The sequence below is a fragment of the Acromyrmex echinatior genome, chromosome 19, assembly GCF_024713525.1.
Source record: "Acromyrmex echinatior isolate Ae372 chromosome 19, ASM2471352v2, whole genome shotgun sequence".
Taxonomy (NCBI): Eukaryota; Metazoa; Arthropoda; class Insecta; order Hymenoptera; family Formicidae; genus Acromyrmex; species Acromyrmex echinatior.
Window position 1 is genome coordinate 951026 of NC_141870.1, and position 27241 is coordinate 978266.

Consider the following 27241-nt stretch of genomic DNA (forward strand, 5'->3'; position numbering starts at 1 on the left):
TTTTTGATACGTAGTATACATTCATACCGAACGATTTAAACACTAAAGCTTTGATCTATGGACTTTATTTCCTATTGGTTGTGTATTTATTTCTATATTATTAATTTGATAGTTTCATAACTGTGTACATAATTCATTTCGCTAGTTATACATAATTTTGTGACGGAATTCATTTCCACAGACCTTTGCATAACGCATAAGAAAATTAATCATTTTTATTTCATAAGAAAAGAAAAAAATAAAAGATTTTAATTGATTCATTTTCTTATGCATTATATGCAAGACTATCTTTTTTACAAATTCTATCCACAGACTTGTATAAATCTGTAGTTTTGTAAGTTTATCTTATTGAAACCACAGACTTATATATGTACATACTAAAACATATTTCCGTTTTGTTATATTTTACAGGGATTATTGTTATCTATTTTCTTGTTTCTGAGGTAGTGATAAACAGGCATAAATTTTGACTCTATTCTGTCATTTTTAATAATTATTATCGAACATTTGTTGTCAGAACTTGTTGTCAGAACTTTTCCTCTTTTATAAATGGCATATGTTAATCGTTAATCGTATAACAAAATTACTTAACTTTGATAATATCCGTTGAATTTATGATAATTTGTCGCTATTTTATTATTATAAAATATGAAAGATTGCAATAAGGCCATAAGTATAGATAGTTGCGTGAGAATCATCGGAAAGTGAACAGGAAAATGTCAGATGCTGAAAAAGCGGACACCGACTGAATGGACATTTGAGTTTTATCAAACATGAAAAACGTTCATATTCTTCATCTCCGAGTTCCTTAGATCGTGTTAATATTTAAACAAAATAATTTACATGTCCACTTACAAAGCTAGCGCAATAAAAAAATAAGTTAACATTCGTTAAAACAACATTATACATTTATGTCTAATAACAACCTTATTGATTGCTCTTGCGAGCCTTTCACCGACGTGACACTCGATTCTGTCATGATTTCGCCATAAGACAAAGAGTAGTTTATTTCTTGCGGAAAATATTCGGTATGCTAGGTGATCCGGTTTTATGTTGAAAAATCTTGCTCATCCTCTGACGCATGTCCTCGACACCTTGACCGACATTCACCGTCGCCATCGACAGGGAAAGTCCGGAACTCGAGGGTGTCCTGATGTGAGAATAACTTTTTACAAATGTTTTTACAAACATTTTATGTGTTATCGAAAAAAATATTGCAATCTTTTAATTAATGAGTGTAATGTTTTTAGAAAAATATTCAACGATATCAAAAATCAACCAGATTTAAAGATTACAATTAGTAATAAAGTATAAAATTATATTTATTTTTAATAAAAAATTTTTCATTTGTTATTGTACGTATATAGTTATTTACAATTAATTTATGATTTATTACAAACACAATTAAATATATTTACACATAATTTAAAATTATTTTTATTCAATACCTGTCTATCGGCTTTGATAGATCTTGCTTGGACTCCGCTTCTCTGAGTAGAGAACGCACTGCATCTCTTTGCTGAGGTAGACGTTGATTTACTAATGTCTCAAGATGCCTTAACCCCGGTAGTACTACTCCGGAAACGCATTGACTACTTAACGGACAGTAAACCAGCACAGAGTATGCTTCTACCAACGCATTTATCAATTCAATCTTATGGCTCTGCTGAAGCGCGAACGATGCAATCGTCGATAAGTGCATTGCTATTACTGTAATTAACAACAGCTCAATATAATAATAATAAAATTTTAATAATAAGAGCAATTTTTTATTAAAATTATGATAGAAAATTCGTATCCCATTCTTTTATGTTTAAGAGTGTATTTCTCATTAAATAAAAAATATATATATTGTACAGAACGTACTGTTTTCTATATAATTCTGCGGACAAGTAGGAGCGATGACTGCAAACGTGGATACTAATGATGTTGCCAAAGTTTGAGAGAGTTCTTGAGGATCCTTCGCGATTGTCTCCAATGTTAAACGTCCTTTATCACGTGCCTCTCTCACCTTGCATTCCGTTATTATACGGCCTAGCGTAGAGATTGCAGCGCAACGCACATCACTAAAGATATTTATTCGATTATTGCACAAAATGAAAAATATTAATATAAATATTAATATAAATATTGTTCAAAAATATATATAATGATATATATAATGATATATATTTTGAAATAAATAATTTGTATCAATATAAATAAAGCCATGTAAGAGTCAACACGGATGCTGATACGTAAAATTACAAAATTTAACTATATTATTAGATTCATAATACGATTTATATTGCTGGATTTATTATATGTTTAAGGATTTTGAAATGATAAAGGTTTTATAAGAAACTAATACGTTAAAGAATGAAATGGAATTTTAGATACATGCATGCATAAATAGAGAAGGATCTCTCACACTTCAGGATCGCTGGCGAGTGTTACAATGGCTGGTACGATCTTGGCGTTTGCTAGTTGGTCTGAAATGTGCGCTATAATGGAACCGAATAATGTTGCTGTTGCACATCTTACAGAGGATCTCTGATGCATTACACCTGTGAAGGAGAAACTTTAAATTTGTTGCTATAATTCAAAAATATTCTGTAAAACATTATAATAGAAATATATCAGTCCTAAGAAAATATAAATTTAAAATATTCGCTAATATACATAATATAATGTAATATAATATATAACATATATATATAAAATATATATATATATATATATATATATATATATATATTATAGAATTCTTTTTAATAAAACAATTATAGTTTAAACTAGAAATAAGATTTTTTAAAGTCTTATAATATTTTCATTTATTATATAAGACTCGGCACTATTTCTTTTACAAAACTATTAATGATAATAATACGCGAAAGAAGATATAAAATAGAAAAAGATACGAACCATCCCATAGACTAGAAAGCACGTATTCTTGTGTCTGTTCACGACCGCATAAAATATTAGCTGCGATTTGCAACCAAGATATACTAGTGCCGCTCATAGATAAAACTACGAGGAATTGTTTGAAATAGTTTGCGAGCTCCGTGAAATCGGAAGTACTTAGAATCACTAAGTAACTTGGGATCAATGGAAGGCTCATATTCTTCTTGTCTACTGATAATGCTGTCAATTTCTTCTCAAGTTCTAATACTTCCAAAGAAAATACTGCTTGTATCTGAAATAATATTTATTCATAAAATTCTTAAGCATTGCTAATATTTTAAAAAACATTGTACAAAACTAAAAATTAAAAAAAATTCAAGAACGCGGAAACTACTTATCTATCTAATCTGAAGAATCTATAAGAACTAAAAAATTTAAAAACAATTCAAAATTTAATAAATCTGAGTCGTTAGAGTTATTAAATATTTTAATACTATTTCTATCTATAAAAATGATATTTTATATTTACCCTAGATTGTGTAATGTATTTTCCAAAACTCACACACAATGAATAAATGTACGTGAGAAGGGCTTTTAGAACGTTTTCTTGAGCTGCATCCACAGATTTCACCATATCCAAAACTTCAACTACTCTGTAAAAAAAAGCACTTTGAAATCAATATCTTAAAAAAGAAATAAACTTTTGTAGATTCGTATTAGAAATATTTAATTTTTTAAAGCTGTAACACATTTTGAGATGTCGAATAAATAATTGAACGATATAAAGAAATCAATTTTTATAAAATAATTTATAATTTTAATAATATATAATTATTTAATATTATTTTTAATATAATTATTTAATAATATAGAAATAATATCTTATAGAAATAAAATAATAAAAAGTATTTACAATTTGTTCGAAAACCATTCTAATTCCGGCCAAGATGCGTTCTCCCAAGAGTTGGAAAAGAAGGTATTGAGAAGGACACCCACGTCGATGGAATCCTCGTAGAATATTCTCGGATCGATGATATTGGAGTGACACAACGCCAGAAATTCCTCGGCTGCACCACAAAGTTTCTAGAAAACTTTTGTGCTTTTGTTTTTGTGCGAGCTTATGAGCTTTATACAAAAACTAAAAATTTTTTTTACAACAATATTTTTGGGATTTTAAATCCCTTTTATGTATATTTGTGACATAAAATTTCTTCATCAAAAAAATCTTTAAATATTTAAATACTTTCAATATATTTTACTCGCATCCATGTAGATGTCAAATTTTTCTAAATTTTTAATTTTTATTTCCAAATCAATGAATTTAATTTTAACTTTTATTTCAAATTTAATGTAATTTTAATTTTGTGAATTTCTAAACTTTTAAATCTTGAAATATTTCAACATAATTTCATAATTTTCCCATTTTTTTACTTGACTATCATTTATTTTACCTTTCAATTACTGAAATATACGTTCCTGTTTTGTATTTACTTCTTCTAATAACTCACACAAGTCTGATGACGTATCATCTTTGATGCAGGCTCGCACCGCATCAGTATTGGCAACGCACAAGACTGTATAAGGTAAGATGCACTGCAAAATACTGATCGATGGCGTCAATTTCTCTTTGTCGACATAGTCTTTTTTGTTTGGCGAAGTCTGGGAGTGAATCGGCTTTAACTGATTCTTAACTTTCGAGATTATGCGTGGTAATAGGTTTAAATGCAGCCTTCTCAGGGATAATGCCCACTGTGCCAAAACCGGTAATAATATCGACGATGCTGTCTCGACAACCATCGACGACGTGTCGTGGAGTGCTGTCAACACCAATTCCTCGCACTGCAATTTTTATGTAATAACGTATCAATACAAAATATAACAAGGTGTTTATTTTGAAAAAAAAGTTTCCTGAAAAATAAAATTAAGGATGCTATATGGGAAAGAAATGACCTGAAAATTTCCTGAAGGTTTCCAAGTTTTTTTTTCAGGTAATAAACATTATATATAAATAAGTTTATAAAAATGAAACGAAACAATATGTAAAAAGAAAAATAGGATAAAATAAGATATTTACTTGGAAGTATTTATCAGGATCATCCATCAAAGCTATGAGTAGCGCGAGGCTTTTCACTACACTAGTTCGTACGACAGGATCTTTGTCCTCCAATAACATTTGTTGCAACATTGACAGCATCAGTGAATTTCTGATAGAAACTGATGTGTTGGATGCCAACACAGAGCAACATTCGACAGCTAATAATCTTCTCTCTGGATACTTGTGCTGACTTTGTTCCCAACAAATTGTTAGAATTTCTTCCGTTTCCAGTGACTCTTCTGCGAGCTTTGCCATGACAATTAAACCTGACATAAAAATGAACTTTCATCAATAGATTTATTCAATAAATGAAAAATTAGTTAAAAGTTAATTATAAGTATTTTTTATACATTGCAAAATTATGAAAATGCAACTTCTTTTCTAAAAAAATGAATTTTATTTATAATAAGTCTAGTAATCAAAATAATTAAATTGTACATTTTTTACCGGCTAATATCATTTGTCGCTCATCCTCCTGCGGTCTTTTCTTTAAGTTGAATAGCATTTGTAATAACTTATCCCTCTCGCTGGAATTGGAATGGAGATGAATTGCACTAAGGATCAGAGGAATAATTTCTTCGCGTCTATTAAGGATAATGTTGGGTACTACACGTGGCAGAGTATATGCTAAAATGTCAACTAATGTATCTCGGGTGATTCCATGCTTTAATGATTCTCCCATCGAGGATATTAATGATCCCGAAACATTCGCCATGCAGTGTGTCACTATTTCCAACTTGAATTTGCTCGGCAAATTTCTGTAATGTCCACAAATGTACAATTAACATATCTTAAATACTTAAAAATCTTCATATAATAAAATCTTTGTATTTTTCAAGTTAATTTAATTATTTCTTTATAACTTAGAAAAAAGTTTATGTTATTTTTATATTATTTCTCAACTTGCTTATTATTAACTTTGACTAGTTAAATAAACAAATTACATTAATGTTTGTAAAAATTAATGTTTTTACAAACATTAATGTAAATTAAATTAAATGTGTATAATAGCATAAAATAACCTGGAGGATGCAGTTGGTAGGGCAGAGGATTTCTCTGTAATATTTACTCTAGGCAACTGCAGTCTGGTCCACTCTTTGTCTCCTGGATCTGTTTCATCCAGACTAACTATTGCAGAAACGCTATCGTCTTCCTCTGGTTCCTGAGTAGTGGTTGACATATCTCTTGGTAATGGTTCAAGTAGTTCAAACTTATCAGGAGTTGTAGAGTTGGAATTAATGGTACGGATAGTTCCACAGCTACCTGACTATAAGTAAAACAGTAATTACAATAAACTCAAAGCTCAATTTTTTAAAAGAACAGAAAGGAATATTATAATCAAATAAGCATTCGTTTTTATTATCGTTATTTATAATCTGTAATTGTATAATTTTTCAATTGTTATCAATTATAAATCAGAAGAGAGCACTAGTTAGTTAGCTTACCTTTACCGGATTTTCTATAACAATTTCCTTATTTGATGAAATAACTTCCTGGAGAGCGTTTTTCTCTTGCTCCAACACTGCAATTTGCTGCTGTAACCTTTCAATCTGTTCAGCCTGTAAAAAAATAGAGCTCTTAGAAAATTCGCAAATTTAAACAATCCAGAATTTAAACACTTCTAAAGTTTTATTAAAGTAACAAACCATTTCCAAAGATTCATCCTTCTGTTCCTCAACATCTTCGATAACAAAGTCCGTTTGCACAGCAACGCTTATAGATGGAAGTTTGTCATATCCGTTGGCTCTCATGTATTCTCGATATATCTGCAACAATTCCGTAGGTTTGGGAATATTTAACCCCACATCTTGCCAGTCCTCGAAATCCTGTTCTTCGCATTCATCGCTGAATGTGATCGAGGTGAGTTTGTATGATCTTGCCAACAGATATTCATTGATAAGAAAATTCAGTGCTCGTTGTTCATGCGGTTTTATGGGCAGTTCAGTAACCAAATTTTTTTCAGAGTTCTTGTCTGGGGTTTTCAACGTACCCTCCAATTCTGAAATTTTAAGTATTATTAATTAAAAACCGTATTATAAATTAAAAGATGTTTGATCATTCAAGTGAGACATACCTGTTACTACAGTCAAATTAGCACGCAGAGCAGAAATATTTTCTTTGGCTTTGCGTAATTCAAATTCAAGAATAGCTACTCTTTCGTCGACGCCAGCTCCATCCTCTGAATATCGAGTCATATCCAACGAATCCAAAGTAGCCTGACTAGAAGATCTGGCTAATATTTCATTTATATGTAATGTTTTATTTATAATCTGTTTATCATTAAGCAATAAAACTGTATTATCAAAGATTAAACTAAAGACAATCAGTATTAAAATGATAGTCTGATGTCAAAAGTACATACAATATGAAATATAATAAATAGAAGTAGAAAGCAAAAAAGTAACATAAGCAAAGTTTATAATTTACAGATACAATTTAAGGATAGATTTTAAGAATAAAAATATAAGCATAATATAAAAATTCCATATTAGTTTGTAAATTAAAATTATTTTTAAATTTTTTGTACAAGACAATTGCCTTGTTTGTCACACCTTAAGGTTCTGACAAAGTCTGATTTTGTGAAAAACAAGATACATACGCATTGAAGTATATGGCTCTGGTTTGATATTGGAGCTCTCGAAATTGTTTGGATTTGAGAAGAATTCCTTAAGGACGGGCAGCTCCTTGCCAGCTTCGCATAATTCAGCATGCAGTTCCAAAGCCGTCAAGAAAAGCTTCTCGTTGAGAAGTTTCGTTGCTATCTCCTCGTAGGATATCGATGTCTTTGGAGCTGCATATCCTGAAGTAACAGTATTCGTGAAGAGTATTTCTGCAGTTAATCACTCTGCAGTTGTGATTGTTTTTCAACAGTTGATTGTGTGATTCATAATCAATATACATTATAGGAAGAAGAAGGTTACCTCTGTTATTCATGGATTGAGATATTTCCTCGATGATACTCGCCATGATGTTATTACACTCAGGTACTTGTAAAGATAAGAAATGACATATCCACGTGAGACAATATTGGTCTGTCTTGCGTAGTACGTCGCTATGACATTAAATACCATACGTATGTAACGGAAAATGATTATTTATAAGTCAAATAAATGACAACTCATCTGACAGACGGTAATATTGTGGTAACATAGATTGGCGACTCATGCGTCAAATAAACTTTACAATGCTTTACAAGTTCATAAAATTCCCTATTAAGCGACCAATTAAAATTTAATGGCGAATTCGATTGGAAACACTAGTGCATATTAAATCTATTGTACACTGATTTAATTTGAATATAAAAATGAAATGCAAGTACTTCGAATTATGAAATATATATTTTACTTAATAGTACAATAAAAAGCATTGGATTTTCACGATTCAATCAATTTCCATGTTTATAAACATTTATAAACATATCTTTATGTTATTTTGTGTACGACGGCTTTAATATGCAGAGTGCGTCTAATCAAGATTTCGCTATAAGCAAATTGGCTAATTTTTGAATGGCTTTTTAGTTACTTTTTAATCTTTTAAGGTGCATATCAATGTATTTTAACTTCAAGCGAGGCTTAAAACTTTCTCCTCTCTCAACTTTAAAAAGAGAGAGTTTTAAGTCTCACTTAAAGTCAAAGTAATGTTGGCAATCAGGCTTCAAGTTTAAAAAAAATAAATTATACAACTTCTCATTTATCAACATAAATGATTTTTATTGATATATATATAAAAATTATAGAAAGTGACTTGAAGATGTCACAAAATTGAAAATATGTCAAACTAGTGCCATTCCTTTCCTTCTTTCGTTTTTATATATATTATCTAATTATTCAGAATTTATTACAATTATTGGTCGAAGTAAGATTGTTGATATAATAATTTAAATGAAGGATTTACTTTATTAAATTGATTGCAACGTTATCATTCCGTATATGTATTACATATGCTTGACATTATATCTTAAGTCATATATATTATTGACATTTACAAAGCATGCACGAAAATGCATAGAGAGTATAAACGTCACGATCTTTAAGTTAATTAATTCAATGTTAGTTCAATTAAATGTTTCTTTTTAGAAAAGCACGTCTTCTAATATCTTCTCTAGAAACGCCAATCTTCCACTTTGTCTAAGATGAGCAGACGTGAATTCGAAGGATTCAAGGGAAACCATCGTCATCTTCCTCGGCCATCTCTTTGGCCAGCTCAAGATCCTGTTGTTCTCGCTCTCTGCGCTCTTCCGCGGACTCCAAATCCTTCCCATAAGATTTCGGTGGGTAACGCATCGCTTTTACACTCTGATTGTGCAAGTCCAGGCAGAAGGTGATTCTTTGATGGAAGGCCAACAGTGGTTCCTTGGTGCAGTAAATATCCGTGGTCTCCTTGCTACGCATATAACCATTCTCTGGATCCAAGGTGGCCTCAATAACACCGTCACGAATCGCCTTAGCCACGATAAACTCTGCATCCACGCTAGAGTCCAATCCTAGTTTGCGAGCGATGTCAGTTGGCGAAATACGCGAATAGGAAAGTCCAATCGAACGGATCGCGGTCTTGATAACGTTGTGCCGCAGCCGCAGGATCAGCGTGAATGTATGATCCGCGCGGAACTGCGGGCCAAAGTTTTCCAGAACTTCACCGAAACGTTGCAAATTACCCAAACGTACCGCCTGTGTCAATTGAAAGTACGGGGCAAGGGCTCTCCGTAGAGCAGCCTGCCGAAATATCTGTCTCTCTGGGATATCGCCAAGCAGAAGCTCCACAGCGACCGCCAACTTCTGTACAGTTTGTCTAAATCCAACCGCCGTAGTCTGCGGCGCTTTGCGCATTGCCTGTACTAGATATTTGTGAGCGGCCGAGTACTCCAATCTGGCAGCCTTTATCCTGCCAAGATAATAGAGGAAGCGAGCCCACTCGTTGTTGCTAGCCGATTCAGGAAAAGTCGACTTGAGTACCAGCTTGTCTGCTTGATCATAGAGATTGTAATGCAGATAGTTGCGCAACAGGCAATTGATCAGCACTGCCTGACCCTCGAAATCGTTGCGTAAAGTTGCAGTACGCAGACGAAGATGTAGAAAGCCGCGAATCTTGTCCAGCTGATCCGTAAGCTCGTAAGCACGCGAGTGATAGAAGTAGCATTTGGCAGCGATCAGATCTATGGTCCTACGATTCTGTGCGGCAATCTTCTGGACCAGCTGCTCCGAGCACTGTACCGCCTCATTGTATTTGCTGGTGTCGATTAGTCGAATCAACACCAGCAAATGAATATACCCGTCGATCTCGGGTAACAGAGATGCCGAGGAACTACGAAACTTCTGGGTGATGGCCTGGCAGTCGTCCACGTCCATCGGTTCCTCTACCCAAGCGAGCAGGGTGTCCCGCTCGACAGCGGACTTGGTGTAGAAGCCCGTGACGAGGCCGCGCAGCACCACCGGATTGAGACGACGACGGGTGTTGGGTAAGGCACGAAGGGCACGGAGGACGAAACGTGGCTCCTTGTTCTGAACCGCTTTCTCGATTTGCCGCGTGTGCTCCCGAATGTCGCACAAAGTCTGCATATCGGTGTCCCTGCGTTCACCCGCGCCATCACCATCGCCGTTTGTGTTCTGCGGGTCCGACGGATTCACGTCCACGTCCATCGCCTCGACGTTTTTACCGGTCGGTACACCCATTGCTATTCCGTGATAATTATTTACTTGTATTAATTTGTGACCGTCTGATTTACGATGTCTGTCCGTCGACGAACGGACACGGATAAGAACTCTTTAAATTTCTTTCTTCGGATCGGATACCCGCTCAGGTTCTCATCGTCCACCTCTAATGTTGTATCCCTGCATATTTGTGCAATTCACGTTTCAAGTAAGGTTAGAACGTTCGCTCGCTTATTGATGTATTTGGCTGTGTTCGCTTTGACGCTCACGACGCTTAAAGCCTATTCTACAATAGTCGTAAGCGTTGTTATAAGCGAATATGAAGAGAATATTTGACTGTAATTAGTTAATTCTTGCAACTACGCTTACAACTACGCTTACGACTATTGTAGAATGGGCTTTAAGCGTCATTTCATCCTTGTTGCTCATTAAAATTAAACAAGGACAATTCAGGCGTCGTGGCGTCAAAGCGAACGCAGCCTCGATCGAGAGCCTAGTTTATATCGTGCACTTGATACTAGTAACTTTCTATTGAATTATCTTAATTTCGGCGATATGTGTAAACATATACGTGATATATGTATTTAATTAATCATTTTTATGCATATTGTATTAATTTAGAACATCAGTCTTTAAATAAATGTCTGAATTGAGATTATTTAATAGAAAGTTACTAGTTAGATTAGGTTGGTACGCGTATCGATGTTCAGTGTAAAAGGGATCAAAAGGCCTGTTCTTTTTAACTGGACTTTAGCTAAAAAGAACAGACTTAAGTCAATGGAAGTTCGTGATCTTTTGTAAATGATGATTGTGTGGTATGTGATTTGTAATCCCTCGTAATTCGGATAACGATGGCCGTTAGTACTTCGCGTGTGGAGGAGCTAATTAATTATTTTAAGTCACACAATAAAATTCGAGAACAACAGAGCCATTCGGCGAAGGTGCACAGCGTAGGATGGAGTTGCGACGGCAAATACTTAGCTTCGGGTTCGTTCGACAAGTCTGTTTGCATATTCTCGCTGTGCCCGGATCGTTTGGTTAGTAATCATAACCTATAACGATTTCTTTCATGCGGCGCGATTTGTTTCCCTATAAAATGAAAACTCCAATATTTTCTATACAACTTAACGCAGTATTTTATTTTTCTCTCATTAATTATTTATCTGTAAAATCGATAATTACAGTAGAGAACTGTGAATATTAATATATATAACAATATATATTAGGATGATCCAATGGTATCAGATGATATTATAGCTGCTCTTTTTAGACGATTCCCTCTGATTTGTAAAAGAAAATGTTAAACATTGTTGTTTTAAGAGAGCCATATAACTATAATAAGTTCAATAGTACTGCTTTTATTTCCTTCCTTTGGCGTAGTTATTCTTAAAAAAGTTTGAAATGGAAACAAGAATCAAGTAACACATCAAAATATCTTTTATTTTTCTTTAAAATTGTATCTGTTTGAATTTGAATACCTTTTAAAAAATTGCATTTTAAATATTAAAAATTTTCAAGTTAGAAAATAATTTACTTTATTGTTTGAAATAAAGTCATCTAAAACCTTTAATTTTTTAGTATTAATTATAATAATTATATTTTTAATATTAACGTGATTCTAATCATGATTTTGATTATGAAGTTTTTAAAATACTTTTTTTTTTTAATTCAGAAGCAGGAAACGACTTTCAGAGGACATGGCGGTAGCGTAGACCAGTTATGCTGGCATGCTTTTTGTCCAGAATTATTATCTACTGCAAGTGGAGACAAGACAGTTCGCATCTGGGATACGAGAACACAAAAGTGTACAGCGAATATTAGCACTAGAGGAGAAAATATTAATATATCATGGTCGCCAGATGGTAACACGATTGCTGTAGGAAACAAGGAAGACTTAGTCACGTTCATCGATGCCCGAGTGATGAAAATACGTGCGGAAGAACAGTTTAACTTCGAGGTAAACGAGATCTCGTGGAATAAGGATTCAGATACGTTTTACCTGACAAACGGCCAGGGTTGCGTGCATATACTTAGCTATCCCGAGCTGGAGTTATTGCATGTGATCAAGGCGCATCCAGGTACTTGTATCTGCATTGAGTTTGACCCAACTGGTCGGTATTTTGCCACTGGATCCGCGGATGCACTGGTCTCTCTGTGGGATGCCGACGAGTTGTGTTGTTTGAGGACATTCTCACGGCTAGAGTGGCCAGTTAGAACTATCTCCTTCTCATATGACGGACAACTCCTGGCAGCGGCTTCTGAAGACTTAGTCATAGACATTGGCGAAGTGCAGACTGGCGAGAAGATTGCTGATGTTCCAGTAGAAGCAGCGACATTCACTGTTGCATGGCATCCAAAACAATATCTCTTAGCTTATGCGTGTGACGATAAGGACTCTTACGATCGGAAACGCGATGCCGGTAGTTTAAAGGTATTTGGTTTTGCAAATGATTGAATTTCATTTTTGTATCTTTTGTTTTGAGTCCGTGTTGCTTTCGAGAAATATCATATTTCATAAGTATAAAACACAATATTTTATAAGTAAACTTAAGTAATACTTCATTATCATTATCTCATAATGGAGATTACGATATGTGATATAAAAACTGAACTGTATTAAAAATATTAAGAGTGATTATAAATGCAAACATAAAAATAGAAAATTTTTCTGTAAATGTGAATATAAAAGATTGATGGATTTATTATGATTTGATAAGATATTATAATTTAAATTTGATAAGATATATGTGAAAAATGAATTTGGAAAGAAATACTTTAATTTATGGAACATTTCATTAAATTTCTGAAAATATCAATACAAAAAAATAGGCTGCACGTTTCAGCTGAACTTTATACGTTATCCTATCGATTATATTCGGAATCGATTTATTGATTAGAATTCTCGAGTGTATCAAGCATGAAACTTTTGTTGACTGTTCGGTCGGCATAGTTACCATTTGACTCAGGTTTTATTCGAGCCATGTGAGTCACATTTTGTTTCATCGCGCAGTCATCACTGGAAACTTCACATTCCTTGCTGATCTCACTCTGTCTCCTTCGATAATCATCTCGCTATGGCGAAGCAGAATAAAACAAACACCATCTGCGAATGTCGATATGCTCTTGAAGAAGATCCGCAAGAGACGAAAGACAATAACATCCCGAATATTCACGAGATCGATGAGGCAGAGAGCGAGACCGAAGAAATGATAGCTTTAGACCAGTTAGGTCTTTTTGTTTCGGATGAAGGTGATGAAGTTGTGAAGACTAAGGATATATCAGACAACGAATCCGTGTATATAGACGAGTCTTTCTGCTCCGACGAGTCCTGCGATGAAGTTACAAATGTCACGTCAGGATCGCTGAATACTTCGTCTCTGATTCATGTCACTGATCTCCCGCTCAGCCAGAGTTCGAAGGAAATTGGAGTTAGTGAGTCAAGCTGGAAAGACAATTGCCAGGATGAGTCTTATTTGTCCAGTGATGAATTGCTTCGCGCTACCACAGCAGATAGAGATAGGTTTACCAAGTCAAGGAAGTGCAGACGGTGGAACATGAGCTTCACCGACGAGGAAATGCGTAAGATCGAGCGGGAGAATGAGCTACTGCTGAGGAAGATTATGGCACAACAGAAACCTCGGCACAAAATCCTTGGCGAGGATACCATTCAATCTAGGACTAGTAGTTCCGCGATAAATAGGAAGAAGTTGCAAAAGAAGATAGAAAATGATAACATGGTATGTAATTTCAATATCACAGATACAAAGTATAAAGTAGATAGATGGATATGTGTTTCTGTATCTTTTCTTCGTTCTTGTAAATTGAATATAATAGCTGTGCAGTGCATAATGTGAAAACTTCATTTGCAGCTACTCCTCAGAAGGATACAACAGGCGAAATCTTGCGTTTTCGCAAATACATCGAAAATAGGTTGTAGATTGACCTTTTTGTAGAATTTTTATAATGTTGAAAAGGATTTTGTTTCTCGTTATGAAACAAAATCAACCACATCAGCGGACTAAGATAATCAACTGCTACTGTAAAGAAAAAATTGGAGTATAAATCAAGAAGTTAGGCCTTATTATTTTTTAGTATGACTCCTAAGTGGTCGCCGCAGCTCTATTAGATCGTGCTGTCATAAGCGAGAAATGACATTGAAATTTCTTACATGCCATTTGTAAATAAAGAGTTTGAGTGAAACAAGATAATGAGATCGCTTTAAAATACTTATAAAAATGAGCCCAAGCTATGTCTCTCATGATAGTAAATAAGTGTAAAAGACAAAAGAAGTAAAAATACGTGTAAGATTTTAAATCTGTTTTTATTTTATGTGCCTTTTACGACTATTTACTGATTCGGGGGAGGAGGAGGGCAGATAATTATGCAAGAAACTTCAACGTCTCATTTCTTATGCTCTCACAATTCAATATGATCACGGAGACTAGTTGGGAGCTTTAAATATAATATTTATGTAAATGTCAGTTTTGAAACAACTTACAATGAATTTCGACTCAATAAAGAAAAATCCTCTGTAAAGTTCGTACTTTCTCGAATACAAAACATTATGCTTTTTTGTGACTTCTTTATTAAAACACAACGATTACCAGTCTTGAAGAATAGGTACACATTTCTTTAACTTCACATTTTGTGTATACGGCGCAATCTTGTAAACTCGTCTCTTGAAAATTTGCTTGAAGCTATCTCTACAAGACTATAAAAAATCACAGTTCTCACTCATCTCAAATAACTTAATTATCACTCATGATTAATATAAAAAATCGGGAACTCTTGAATATTGTGACGATTCTCTTTTCCTTTCATTTTTTCCCTTGCACTATATCATAGACATAGTATCCATTACATTCATATACGAGCAATATCATAAGAGAAGAGAAGGGTGTATTGTATGTCAAGGAGCAAATTATAAATTTCTGTAGAAGTAATGTATAATGATATAGTTTCCTTTAAATTAATGTGTGCTGCGATTATAATATGAAACTGTATTTCTTTTTTTAACTTTTTCTTATCGATCTTGTATATTCCATATCCGTATGTAAAATTCCATATCTATTTTCATTTCAATGTAATCGATCATGTATTCACTCTTTTTATAACAAACCAAAAAAACAACAAAACAAGATATTCGATTATCCTGCACGAAATATCTTATTAGTAAATAATTTAAAGTATCTCATATCAGTTGCTTTAAATAACGAAATAGAAAATAAGTATTAATAATATCTAGATTTTGGTTTAAGAGACTGCAAATAATTTGTTTGAGAGACTATTCACCTGTGTTACTATTGTACAACATAATAGTAACAATTATATCACAAAGTACGCTCAGCGCAGTAGCAACAAAACATAACAATTTCCGATTCATCAAATATATTATCGCGGTCGCGGCAATTATTTCGCAGCCATTAAGACCGTCGTTATTATCTTTCATCAAAAAATTATGAAGCAAATATAAGATATATATATATATATCTCACAAAATAAAACCTTCAAAATTTCAAGTCATTAATTTTCGCGCCTCGTTTTCCACGATTCCGTCGATGATGGAGTCCATATTGTGTTGAGCGAACGGAACGGATCAAATCCCGATCTTTCCTGAAATGATAATTGAAAATAATTATAGTTACGTGAAAATCAAGATTTTTTTTTATTGAATCCGCATACACTTTCCAACAGCAATTGTGAGACGTACCGTAAGAGTCAGCCAATCAGAGTTGAAAATTTTTGAAAATTCTTGCCTGTGATTGACTAATTCTTACAGTATGTCTTATAATTACTGTTATGGAAAGTGTGTGGCCCCTTATACTCGTTAATCACATACTTGTGTGTCCGCCTCAGATTGTAATGTTTGCGACATCATGGGAGGCGCAGCCGCACCCCAGGGTGCTGCAGCCCATACACCTCCTGTATTAATTCCCCATACGCCACGTTCCTCTCCGACTGCTGCCCTAGTGTGTAATGGTTCCCAATTCGTATCGACTGTCCAATTATCTGTAAGTATATAAATTACTTAAGTATATAGATAACGTTCGTGAAAACAATCTAAATTCCTATGAAGATAAATACATTCAAAACTAAAAACATTAAGCTAAAGAATTATATGAATTATTATGTAAGTTTAATATAAAGGAAAGCTTATTATAGAAATTAATTTAGAGTTTCAAGATTTAATATTCATTATTAAATAATGTAATTTTTAAATTTAGTTTAGCATTACAAAAAAGATAATAAATTATTTATTTTATAAAAAACGATAACGCGTTACTTTTATAAAGTGACGCTTCTAATTCTGCTTCTAATTCTTAATTTTTTTCTAAATAGATAGCTAATATACCTTTCAAGTCAGACAAAACAAGTTTCTCCGGAGTTTTCGGTGACTCTAACTGAAATCCGTTTGTACTCTCAGATAATAAATTTATCATAGGACTAGTGTTTTCCCACAATTGGCACCGTGTGTCTTCTTCGGGAGTCTCCAATTCTACTAACGGTTCATCTGTTTCTGGAAGATCGTCGTACGGCACCAGCTCACATTCAAACTGCTGATAATTTGACAATTGAGAGTTTCATCACATGATATTCGATAAAATTAATTCAAACTGCGACTTACTGGATGTTCTGTAAAAGTATTGATGAAATAACTATTCGAATGTTGCGATTTGGACTGCAAAATCGAAGGATCTGGCTCGAGTGATTTATTATTCACGGTTGTACTACAGAGAAGGACTGGATTTGACATCAAACTATATTCCTTTAGTGTTTGCGACGACTCTTGCGCCAATTGAGATTTAGCACACTGAACGTCCTTAACATCAGTATTAAATATCGTGGACAGATTTGACGTGTTCGTTTGACTTTTGTGATTCATGTGATTTAAATTGGAAAACGATGAGACAATCTCTTGACTTCGCGCCACTACGTCGCTGAACTTGGCCCTGTTTTCGCCCCAACAGGAGGGCGGAGGTGGTAAGGGGGTGGGCATTGTTCCTATGATACGTGTTACATCCTCTTTTTGACTTACATTTCCATTTATAGGAGGAGCTGCAATGAATGAAAATGAATATTTTTATCTATACAGAATACGTATTACGGAACTAATCGAAATTATTCCATTTGCCCAGAAAATGCAACAATAATATAGAGAATAATTGAATAATTCCAATCGAAATCCATCCCAGATAGTTACACAGGATATACCTCTATTATTTTAGCTAGTATTTTTGTTCTATTATGATAGATGATATGAATACATACATTTAATGTGTATTTTGTCAGCTACACGTCGTTTCTGCACAGTCTTCTCCTTTCGTGGTGGATTCTTATTTTGACGTGATAACTTAAAGGATGATTCGACAGTACGTGAAGTATGAATATGTTTTGTGTTGGATCTAGTAGTGTTCGTCTTCCATCTATTTGGATTATTCTGCTTCTCCTTATCGTACTCATCATCATCACAGTCACCTTCATAATTATCCTTATAATCTATGCATGGCACAGGAGGAATAGATTGAGGTTTACTTTTTTTAGATACCGGTTTTCTTTGCAACTTCTCTTGTTTCCCGCACGGTTGATCAAAACTCTGAGAATAAATTATGGAAGAAAAATCTTTTTATAGATGTACTAAAGAGAACTTATATTTGTTCAATATAATCTAGTAATGATCAGTATCTTAATTTTGCGGCAACAATTTCATTGTAAATAAAGTGACTTTAGCAATAATTTTTTTGTAAACTTTTCAATTTAATTTACAGATATTAGATTTTTATAATTATTCCAGTATCGACATAAGATTTTTTAAAATAAAAAATGTGTTCAAATAAAATATGTTTAAAAATAAAAAGTCATAATATCGTTATTTGATTGATTCATGACTTCATCCTAAGACGGTCTTAAATATAAGATTCGACTATGAACAACACTGATCTAGAACTTACTTTACACAATATCGTTTCATCGTGAGTCGAACTCTCCGTGGTCGTAGATGAAGTTTCTTCTTCCGAAAGATGAATTATCTTTGGAGTGCTCGCTGGTTCGAGCTTTTTTAACGGAACGTGATTATTGTGATTATTACTGTTACTTCCATTGCTATTTGTCAGTTTATTGCGCTTATTGTCAGACTTGTTAGCCCGATTGTTATTAATTATCATCGCATCCATTTGAATCTCATGATCATTAAATTTTGGCTCGTCCTTAATACTCAATTGCGTCGATTGCGTTTTTCCTTTTCTATTTGACGTCGGACTCGATTTTGTACCTGTATTGACAATATACTTTTTCTCTTGAATCAATTGAGTGTCTGTGAGTACATCATTTATTATACAATTGTCCGACTGAGTCTCTTGAATGTTATTTTGTTTCTTATTATTCTTTTTCTTTGATACAAACATATTTGTCATATTTGCGGCGTTATCTACGTTAGACAATTCTTCGAATCGCTTAAATGATAACAGATCCTTGGATTCAGTGTCCAATTTGAATTTACGTTCTTCTTCAGCAGACCAATCTGGGATCTTCAATCCTTTCTGCACATCTTTGTCCTTGTATTTTTTTACGTTCATTAACGACCAATCTGGGAACACCTCATCTTTTTTCGTCTTGCTTTTCTCGTCGTTTGTCACGGTTTTATCATTTTTATTAGTGACACAACTGCTGCCACCACTATTTCCTTGCGTATTGCTCGAGATATGTGACAGTAGCCTTAGATCCAGAGGCGGTTGCACGGAATTCTCCTTCGAGTAATTGGCCAGGCCCTCCCGTAGTATTCGATCCGCTTCAAGGAACGAGACCACGGCGACGCATAGCATCAGTACCGACGAGAGGATAAGAGCCGCTTTCTGTACCGCGCCTTCCCACGGCGGTCTAGCGAGCACAGACGCGCACAAATTTAACGCGTGTGCTGGTAAAGTCGCTAACAGATTAAGTATCACCACGCCGTTTTCAACATTCTCGCCGGTATCCGGTCCCATACTCGTCATTACCAGCAGCTTTCGTTCCACGCGCGACAACGTGAAGTCCGGAGTGAATGCTATCTCAATTCTTTTAGTGGCATTCGGACTCAATTTGAAAGGTGTACAATCGAGTACCTTGAAGCCGTAGCCCTCGCAATGCCAATCATTGATGTAGAAACCATATATTTCGATCGGCAGCTCTCCCGTATTTCTAGCCGTAAAAGATCGCTTTACGGTGAGAGTTGTCACAAGTTTATTACGATCTCCTGGGAAAGGGAAGCGTTATAAAGACAATTTCTTCCTTTTAATTATGATAATTAAGATGAAATTAAAAAATCAAGAAATATGCGCGGTGCAACGAATGTTGATTTTAGAACGTGTTTTATGGATGTAATAACAAATAAATTGAGCACGCGAAAAGATGTAAACTTTTTTCCGAGATTATGAGGCGAAAATGAGGAAACGTACATACGTTCACAATCTTTAAGATGTTTATCCGTTAGTTCGAACAACAGAGGCGTAGTTGATCCCGGCTTGCGATGGCCGAATCTAAATTGTGCGCTCGCGCCTCGACCGCTCATACGTAGGACTTCTAAAATAGTCATATTATTTCTGGAAAGCCAGTAAAACATGCGTCAATACATGGGGCATCAGCATTATATCTTCTTTCTTTTTCTCTCATTAACTTGCCTAATATATAAAAAACCAGATGACGTCGAAGTGGAAAAAGGTGTATATGCCACGCGAATCGTCCTCGTTTCTGAAGGATTTAAATATAAAGGAAGTGATTGAAGCGCTATCGTTACGCCCCATTGTTTCTCAAATAATTCTCGCTCATCCGCATTTTCTTCTAATTTGAACTCCTCCGGAATCATGGACAAGCATTCTACACACACGGGTTTAAATCTGTACGAACATTAAATGTTTGATCGTTAATTTCTCACCTAAATAAAAATGATTTGCGAAACAATTATCAAATCACACACTTCATTGGCAAAGAATGATAAAGACGCGCTCCTTGAGGATAGCTCCAGTCCATCACCAGCTGGACTATCAACGGACTTGCACTCGGATTATGCAACTTGATCGCTCTGTACGATGTGTTTCCGACTTGTGTCAGTGGGAACATCAGAACACTCTTGTTTTTTATACTACTGGAGCCTGCTAACAGACTCGGCCAGTATGGCTTGATGTTCACATAAAATCTATGACTGCGTACTTCGGTCGTGTCCAAGCGCATCGTGATATTTTCCCAAGAACCATCCGCAGTGGAATTGATAAAACGTACATATCGTGTGTTCAAAAAGTTCAAATCAGAGTCACGAGTGTGCGAGGGGAGACTCATTGTGTTCAACCATTGATTACCCGCTGCAAAATAAAATATAGCTATACCACTAAATTAATATAATAATTACAATGTAATCATAAGAACGCAAAGCATTCTAAGTTTATAAATAATAAAATACGGATAACAGATGTATCGCTTACTGTTGGTATCTAACGATAAACCTAGATAACACCGCTGCTTGCAAGTCACCGAAGGATCGATTTGTATTGAGCCAACATTATTTTCGCCTTTGGATATGACGGGCATTGTAGCTTCCTCCAATGGAATGTACTTTATCCTGTTGTCTCTGTTTATAGGCGCGATATGCGTCACTTCCATCGATCTTGAAAACGTAGAATGCACCTTCATTTGCTGCACACAGATTGATCCCTATATGACATTGAAAGATTACGTAAAGTTATTCTTGTTAGAGATTGGTTATGAAAAGTAGGATTACAACTTACTGGGAAGCAATCAGTAAAAATAAGCTTCTTTAAGGAAATTTTGCCATGTGCAACTCGCATATACACCGGCAAGATAAATCGTTCGTAGGTCGTTCGCACGAAAACATCGCCAACGATTGTGTCTTCCTCAACCATGGGAGTCTTCACTTTAATTTTAAAGATTGCCAGAAACTCTGGTTTTATATATTGCTAAAGCAAGTATTATTATATATTTATAGAAAATCATGTTAGATAATGAACAAAATGTACATTTATTGTGCAAAACTCACATTTCCAGAATGACTGCATACAGTTATATTTCGAAATTCTTTATCCAACAAATCCGCAGGACCGTTTTGACATCCCATCAACTCTAAGACCGCACCAGGCATATTTACACCCCAGCTGTGTAGCTCCACATTGACGGGATTCTGATTCTCTAGTGCAAAAATTGCCTCGTTCTCGGTACCGCTTCCTACAGTACCAAAATTCATTGTTTCCATATCGTCTTCCTTCTCGCCTGGTATGATTTTTTTCAGTTTGCCGTCATAACTCAATACTGGAACTTCGGTCACCGATACATTTGAATGTATCAATATCGACGACTCCATTTTCACATTGTCACCCTTTCTTTCTTTGGCAAGTTGTAAAGAAAATATATTGATTTTTTGTTCAGGTTTTATTACTCTAGGAGTAAAATCTTTTATCTGAAAATTACAAATTTATTTATCTCAAAAGATAACTGAGGAATAGAGTTGAGAAATAAAAGAAAAAAAAAAAAGATCACATTGGTTGACCGCAAAAAAAAAATTCTTACCGTAAAAAGTGATTTCGCGTTCGAACACATCGTGACGTTAGTAATAGCTAACGGTAATTTAAATCTATTCACCACACTGAAGTTTCGAGCTTGATTGGATTGTGGGGAGCAATAATGAGTAATCGATGTGTTTACTTCTAATCCGCCTTGCAGCACTTGGGCTATCCAGGGAATTGCTAATTTCTGACTAGAACCACCTGGGCCTATTGCTTTTATTATTAATTTGCCTTTAAAGTGTTGCAAGTCCATACCGGTTTTCCCTAAGAAAATTAATATTGAGTTACTCTAAATATTAACAACGATATTACAAGACATTTTTCTATAGTAGGCAATCTTACAATCGTAAACCAACATTCCGATGGCAATTGGTACATTTGTCTCTCCTGGAATTATTGCTGGCTCAAAATGCAGTTTTAATGCTTTTGATACAGGTGTATTTATAATATTCTACGAGAAACATTTTGCTTGTTTAGTAATATTATTGCCCAATATTTTTATTATTTTTATTAATATTTTTATATTTTTATTATTGGAATTACTATTGATTTTCCTTTATAAATCGATTCTACACTTGAAAAGAGTTGAATCACTTACCACAACTTTAATTGCTTTCTTTGCAGAATTTTTTAAAGCAATTGGGGTGCGAATAGGTGGTTGTAACGATCCACCCATACCTAAATTAATTATTCCAGAACTTCCACCCCAATGAAGACCAGCTCCACTTTTGACTTCTACTTCAACTGCTACCACAAGAATCTCAGCAGTATTATTTACTTTAAATCTGCAACATATATATATATATATATATATATATATTGCCAACACACTTAATTGTATATATTAAAATACGCTTTATAAATATAGTTTTATTCTACATTCTAAATGCTCACCTAACATATGCTGTATAATTCTTTTCTGCATAAGCATTAAAAGATAATCTGATGATAGGCTTCGTTTGATAAGGTAAAATTTCCCATAATTCACGAGTGCCTTCTGGCTCGCCTGATGGCAATTCCAATTGAAATTCTCCGCCACTACTATATACTTCCATTACCTTCGTTTTTGCAACGGATAAAGGAAATATTATAGATTATATAATATGAGTGATATATAATCCATTTTATATACATATGAATAATAATTCTTATAGACAGTACTTTTTTTTGGCCATGTAGTTAATATTTACATACTTGTAAAGCTTCTGGATGCGGATTGTGCATATATATAAGTGGTGTAAAAGATGCATTTAATGGTAACTTGATATCAACTACAGGTCTGAGTCTATAAGGACTACTGACACTTATTCCTTTGACCTACGGATTAAGAAATACTTTATTGCAAGTATATGTATCTAGTATATTATAACTGATCTAAACTTTTATTACCTGATACTTTAGTGTCCCATGTGAAGTATGTATAAAAAGGTGTGTATCAATGTCACCTTCATCTCGACCAAGGAATATTACATTAAATGTTGTATTCCCGAGCGGAGGAATTACCTGATACAAAAAAAATATTAATTCTATAATTAAATATACACGAGTTTTTTTAAGTTCACATATAATGTGAATTGGATATTTAAAAATTATAAATTAATGCATGAGTATTATAAAGCATTATGAGTCTTAGATACATCTGTGCTTCAATTTATCTATTTCTTGCTTTGAGATTACCGTCACATCGTTCGATAACTTACTTTATTTTGAAAAAACGATGAATGGAAATGGCGTGTATTTCCCGATATCGATGAAAGATGTATAGTTCTATTGTGATCTTTATTAAATATGATCACAGTTTCTTGGTGAGGAATACCAAGTTGTCTAAAAAATTACATTATTATAATTTAATTTCTACATGATCATCGAACTGCGCGAAATACTATTTAAACAATACCTTTCTTTAAAGTCCAAGATATTTGGCTCAAAAGAAATGTGAGAGAATGAATCTTCCATTTTGTCTTCGTCCGATGCAGCATCCCTTAAAAATGACAATGCCACTTAACAATTAATCGATACATTTTGAATGCAGTATTTCTTAATAGTGGAAATTGGAAATAGGAAAGGTATAAGAAAAATTAGTTTCAAATAATTAAATTTGATATAATTAAAATATCTAATTTTTTAACATATATTTGTTTACTTTTTAAAATATATGTTTTGCTGTGTAATACCTTAAAAAAGTTTATTTAAATCAAATATATTTTGTATAGAATATAGGACATAAAAAATTAATTTTTTGTAGAATATGGGACATAAAAAAAATTCGAATTATCTAATCTTTGGTTTGCTAATGATTTTGTAAATCACCTATGCTTAGAGAATGTTGTTATTCATAAATCAAGTAAAAGTGTGACAATAAAACTTCAATAATAAATTAATTTTAATAGTCGCAAATAAAATGTACTAGTAGATATAGACTAAGTATATGCCAGCGAAATATATCTTGTTATGTAATACAAAAAAGCTTACAAGGTTGTTCATAATAGGATAATCCTATACAATCCCAAGATGAATATCAGAAAGATAAATTTTATAATAAATATCTTTCCTACTTCCACTCACAATTATTTTGAGTTTTATGCTTACCCAGCATGTACCGTATTAGTAAAATCCTATAAATAAAAATTTCAATATAATACTTTCACTTTTTGTGAATGTCTTATTTTAAGAAAGAATAATTATTCAAAAATTAGATTTGCGTTTTATTTATTACTATTCTTCTACTTCTCTATAAATAAATTCATTAACAAAATTTTTTATGATTACAGTACTTGTGTTAAATATTCTTCTCATAAATATTTTAACGTTAATATAATTATATAACACATCGCGTATAGCAAAATGACTAACCTTATGTATAGATATTGGCATATTATCCAAAAGATATTGAACATCGTTGTCATCTTGAACAAAGGCTACAAAGTACAAAAATTTACATTTATATAATTCAAATGTGTCGCTGCCTTATTTCAAAAGTGATACAACTTAAAAAATTAAGTTTTTTAGAAGAGTTTAAGAAAAAGGAAAAATACCTATTTTTCAACAGAAAGCTTATTTTTTAATAAAGTATTATCGACTAATTAAATATCAGTCAAAAGAGTATATTCTTAACATGATCAAATCATTTTTATTTCACAATCCTTATATTTAAAAAATTATTCTCTTTGAGTTGTATAATTTTGATTACTTTTTATAAAGTTATGTGATTTTTTAATAATTGATAGGGTAATATTTACTAACTCATTCATGAATAATAACACTAATAAATAAAAAATCATGTTTTTTTAATTATGAAAGAAGAAAATTTATTTTCTTCTAGCTTTATATATTAATCAAAGGAATTTGATTAAAATATATTTTAATATATTATACTTATTCATCTGTTTATATACGTACTTATTTCTAAACCTTTCATATTCTTAAACTATATCTTACCTATTTCACTAATATCATAAATCAGACGTTTCCTTAGTTATGTCATTTTTTAAATAAGGAAGCGATTACACAACTTTGAGGGCTGCAATCCAATTCACACTCATAACACTTATAAAATCATTTATCCTTGTTTAACATTAGATAAATAAGAATGAAATGATTCTCCAGTGTCCTAGGATGAATCAGACCACAGTCAAGAAATATGATTAATGGGCTATTTAATAATACATTCTACAATAAGCAATTTATAATAAATAAAAAATCAGAAGCTAAAAATTGACCAAACATAATCAATCATTCTTCTCGCATTGACTGTGAGTGGTCAATTTTGTAGCTTCTGATTTATTTTACTAGTGGCTTATTATAGAATATATCTAAATTGTTACTTAAGTTTTAAGTCTTAAATCTTAAGAAATTAATCAATTACAGCCACATATGAGAAGAATAATCGATTATGATTGATCAATTTCTTATAGCTTAAGACTTAAAGCTTAGGTAATGGTTTATAGAAAGCCTACATATATTACAGAGACTACATATACAATAATTACAAATGCTAATATTCCTATCAATGTAATCCGGTTAAAATTAAGTTTTCTGATTCCACGAAAGTTGCAAGTACATCAACAAACATATGGGCAATGCAGACAAATTGCAATTGCAATTTACACTTGATGCAGACATTCGTTTTCGTTTAAAATTAATTTGACATCGCGACAAACGTTATCCAATTTTCATGATAGAAACAAGAATTTGTGATGTCGGATATAGTGAGGTATAAACAAATACCCAATAAAAAAGGAACATTTTGAACAATTTCAGCAATGTTAAAACATTGCTGCAATGTTGCAAGAATGTTTTAAAAGATTTCTTGCTGGGTAGGTGACAAGTAGAGCTTGAGGTTATACCGTTCCCCCCTTCATCATTATGGTAATTACTCCAGGAAATTTGGAGAGTGAAAGGTGAGAACCGTCGAGACAGATAGACAGAAGTTTGGAAAGAGAAAAAGAGAGATGCGCATCGTCGAAATGTGGATCGCGTGACGCGCGAAGCTCGCGGCGCGACGTGACCTTCATCGTCGCGATAGGCACATCGCCGATGGGTATCGCGCGTGAAAGCTTAAAGCGCGGGATCGCGAGAGTATGCCTTATCGCACCTTGAGATAATGGATCTCGCGTGGATGTCCACGCGGGGTTGTTATTGTTAAAATGCGGATCGTTTTGGCTGCAACGAAATGCATCGAAATAGTCATATGGCGAAGAGACGGAGAGAAAAGGAGAAAGAGGACGAGGAAGGGGGAAGAGGGAGAGAGAAAGAGAGAGAGAGGAGAGAAAGAGACACTTACCATTGTTGTGGCTGTGCAGCGACGGCCGGATTTGCGACGTCGCGTCCAATAGCGTCAACAAGAACAGACAATAGAACACCTTTAACTCGAGCATAATAACACCGCGGCTAATGCTGTTGCACTGCTGTCGCGTCCGTTGCTGTTGCCGTTGTTCGCTATTTTGTCTTTAGCGGACATGAGAATCCGCTTTCGGCCATACTCCAGTACTATCGAAGCGCGCGATATCGATTCCGCTGGCGCGTCGCGCCGCTGGACATATGAAGACATGAATCCGCGGTGGGCGGCA

General features: G+C 33.8%; 5 protein-coding genes across 8 annotated transcripts; 2 read left to right on the forward strand and 3 right to left on the reverse strand.

The window, feature by feature from the left end:
• Positions 1-746: 746 nt before the first annotated feature.
• Positions 747-8123, reverse strand: LOC105147344 (RAB11-binding protein RELCH homolog). 2 transcript variants are annotated; one of them, XM_011058278.2, is made up of 16 exons: positions 7900-8120; positions 7578-7778; positions 7053-7211; positions 6625-6977; positions 6424-6537; positions 6001-6245; positions 5426-5736; positions 4958-5244; positions 4392-4722; positions 3797-3950; positions 3413-3536; positions 2905-3175; positions 2411-2546; positions 1867-2066; positions 1449-1710; positions 747-1150 (listed from the first exon to the last, which is right to left on the reverse strand). In XM_011058278.2, the coding sequence occupies exons 1-16, from the start codon at positions 7943-7945 to the stop codon at positions 1006-1008; spliced, it is 3339 nt and encodes a 1112-aa protein (XP_011056580.2). In that variant the 5' UTR covers positions 7946-8120; the 3' UTR covers positions 747-1005. The 2 variants fall into 2 exon arrangements, with proteins under 2 accessions (XP_011056580.2, XP_087272380.1); XM_087416254.1 differs by lacking the exons at positions 747-1150; positions 1449-1710 and having other exon boundaries at positions 1954-2066; positions 2384-2546; positions 7900-8123.
• Positions 8124-8667: 544 nt separating this feature from the next.
• Positions 8668-10986, reverse strand: Rpn3 (regulatory particle non-ATPase 3). Its single transcript, XM_011058279.2, has one exon. It carries the CDS (start codon positions 10645-10647, stop codon positions 9136-9138), a length of 1512 nt encoding a protein of 503 aa, XP_011056581.2. The 5' UTR covers positions 10648-10986; the 3' UTR covers positions 8668-9135.
• Positions 10987-11371: 385 nt separating this feature from the next.
• tex (THO complex 3 homolog tex) lies at positions 11372-13329 on the forward strand. The gene is made up of 2 exons (XM_011058280.2): positions 11372-11663; positions 12299-13329. Exons 1-2 carry the CDS (start codon positions 11478-11480, stop codon positions 13079-13081), a joined length of 969 nt encoding a protein of 322 aa, XP_011056582.1. The 5' UTR covers positions 11372-11477; the 3' UTR covers positions 13082-13329.
• Positions 13330-13612: 283 nt separating this feature from the next.
• Positions 13613-15162, forward strand: LOC105147349 (uncharacterized). The gene is made up of 2 exons (XM_011058283.2): positions 13613-14363; positions 14496-15162. Exons 1-2 carry the CDS (start codon positions 13701-13703, stop codon positions 14577-14579), a joined length of 747 nt encoding a protein of 248 aa, XP_011056585.1. The 5' UTR covers positions 13613-13700; the 3' UTR covers positions 14580-15162.
• A 467-nt stretch (positions 15163-15629) lies between these two features.
• On the reverse strand, positions 15630-27241 carry Tmem131 (Transmembrane protein 131). 3 transcript variants are annotated; one of them, XM_011058282.2, is made up of 23 exons: positions 26956-27241; positions 25026-25090; positions 24762-24787; positions 24070-24153; positions 23873-23996; positions 23562-23675; positions 23367-23489; positions 23067-23230; positions 22771-22957; positions 22515-22623; positions 22177-22436; positions 21650-22066; positions 21381-21569; positions 21078-21306; positions 20576-20957; positions 20280-20495; positions 20062-20201; positions 18576-19855; positions 17896-18220; positions 17252-17682; positions 16979-17180; positions 16466-16635; positions 15630-16239 (listed from the first exon to the last, which is right to left on the reverse strand). In XM_011058282.2, the coding sequence occupies exons 1-23, from the start codon at positions 27047-27049 to the stop codon at positions 16150-16152; spliced, it is 5421 nt and encodes a 1806-aa protein (XP_011056584.1). In that variant the 5' UTR covers positions 27050-27241; the 3' UTR covers positions 15630-16149. The 3 variants fall into 3 exon arrangements, with proteins under 3 accessions (XP_011056584.1, XP_011056583.1, XP_087272379.1); XM_011058281.2 differs by having other exon boundaries at positions 16979-17183; XM_087416253.1 differs by lacking the exons at positions 24762-24787; positions 25026-25090; positions 26956-27241 and adding an exon at positions 24645-24761 and having other exon boundaries at positions 16979-17183.

Bases quoted from the DNA above. Each gene is read 5' to 3' on its own strand.
- LOC105147344 (XM_011058278.2), bottom strand. From the start codon at position 7,945: ATGGCGAGTATCATCGAGGAAATATCTCAATCCATGAATAACAGAG. The intron at 3,176-3,412 runs GTAAATATAAAA...ATATTATTTCAG, and splicing joins AATACATTACACAATCTAGG to ATACAAGCAGTATTTTCTTT. The intron at 1,151-1,448 runs GTATTGAATAAA...TTCTCACATCAG, and splicing joins CTATCAAAGCCGATAGACAG to GACACCCTCGAGTTCCGGAC.
- Rpn3 (XM_011058279.2), bottom strand. From the start codon at position 10,647: ATGGGTGTACCGACCGGTAAAAACGTCGAGGCGATGGACGTGGACGTG.
- tex (XM_011058280.2), top strand. From the start codon at position 11,478: ATGGCCGTTAGTACTTCGCGTGTGGAGGAGCTAATTAATTATTTTAAG. The intron at 11,664-12,298 runs GTTAGTAATCAT...TTTTTAATTCAG, and splicing joins CGCTGTGCCCGGATCGTTTG to AAGCAGGAAACGACTTTCAG.
- LOC105147349 (XM_011058283.2), top strand. From the start codon at position 13,701: ATGGCGAAGCAGAATAAAACAAACACCATCTGCGAATGTCGATATGCT. The intron at 14,364-14,495 runs GTATGTAATTTC...CTTCATTTGCAG, and splicing joins AGATAGAAAATGATAACATG to CTACTCCTCAGAAGGATACA.
- Tmem131 (XM_011058281.2), bottom strand. From the start codon at position 27,049: ATGCTCGAGTTAAAGGTGTTCTATTGTCTGTTCTTGTTGACGCTATTG. The intron at 24,788-25,025 runs GTTAGTCATTTT...TTTTATTTATAG, and splicing joins TGCCAATATCTATACATAAG to GATTTTACTAATACGGTACA. The intron at 22,624-22,770 runs GTAAGTGATTCA...TGTTTCTCGTAG, and splicing joins AGAAAGCAATTAAAGTTGTG to AATATTATAAATACACCTGT.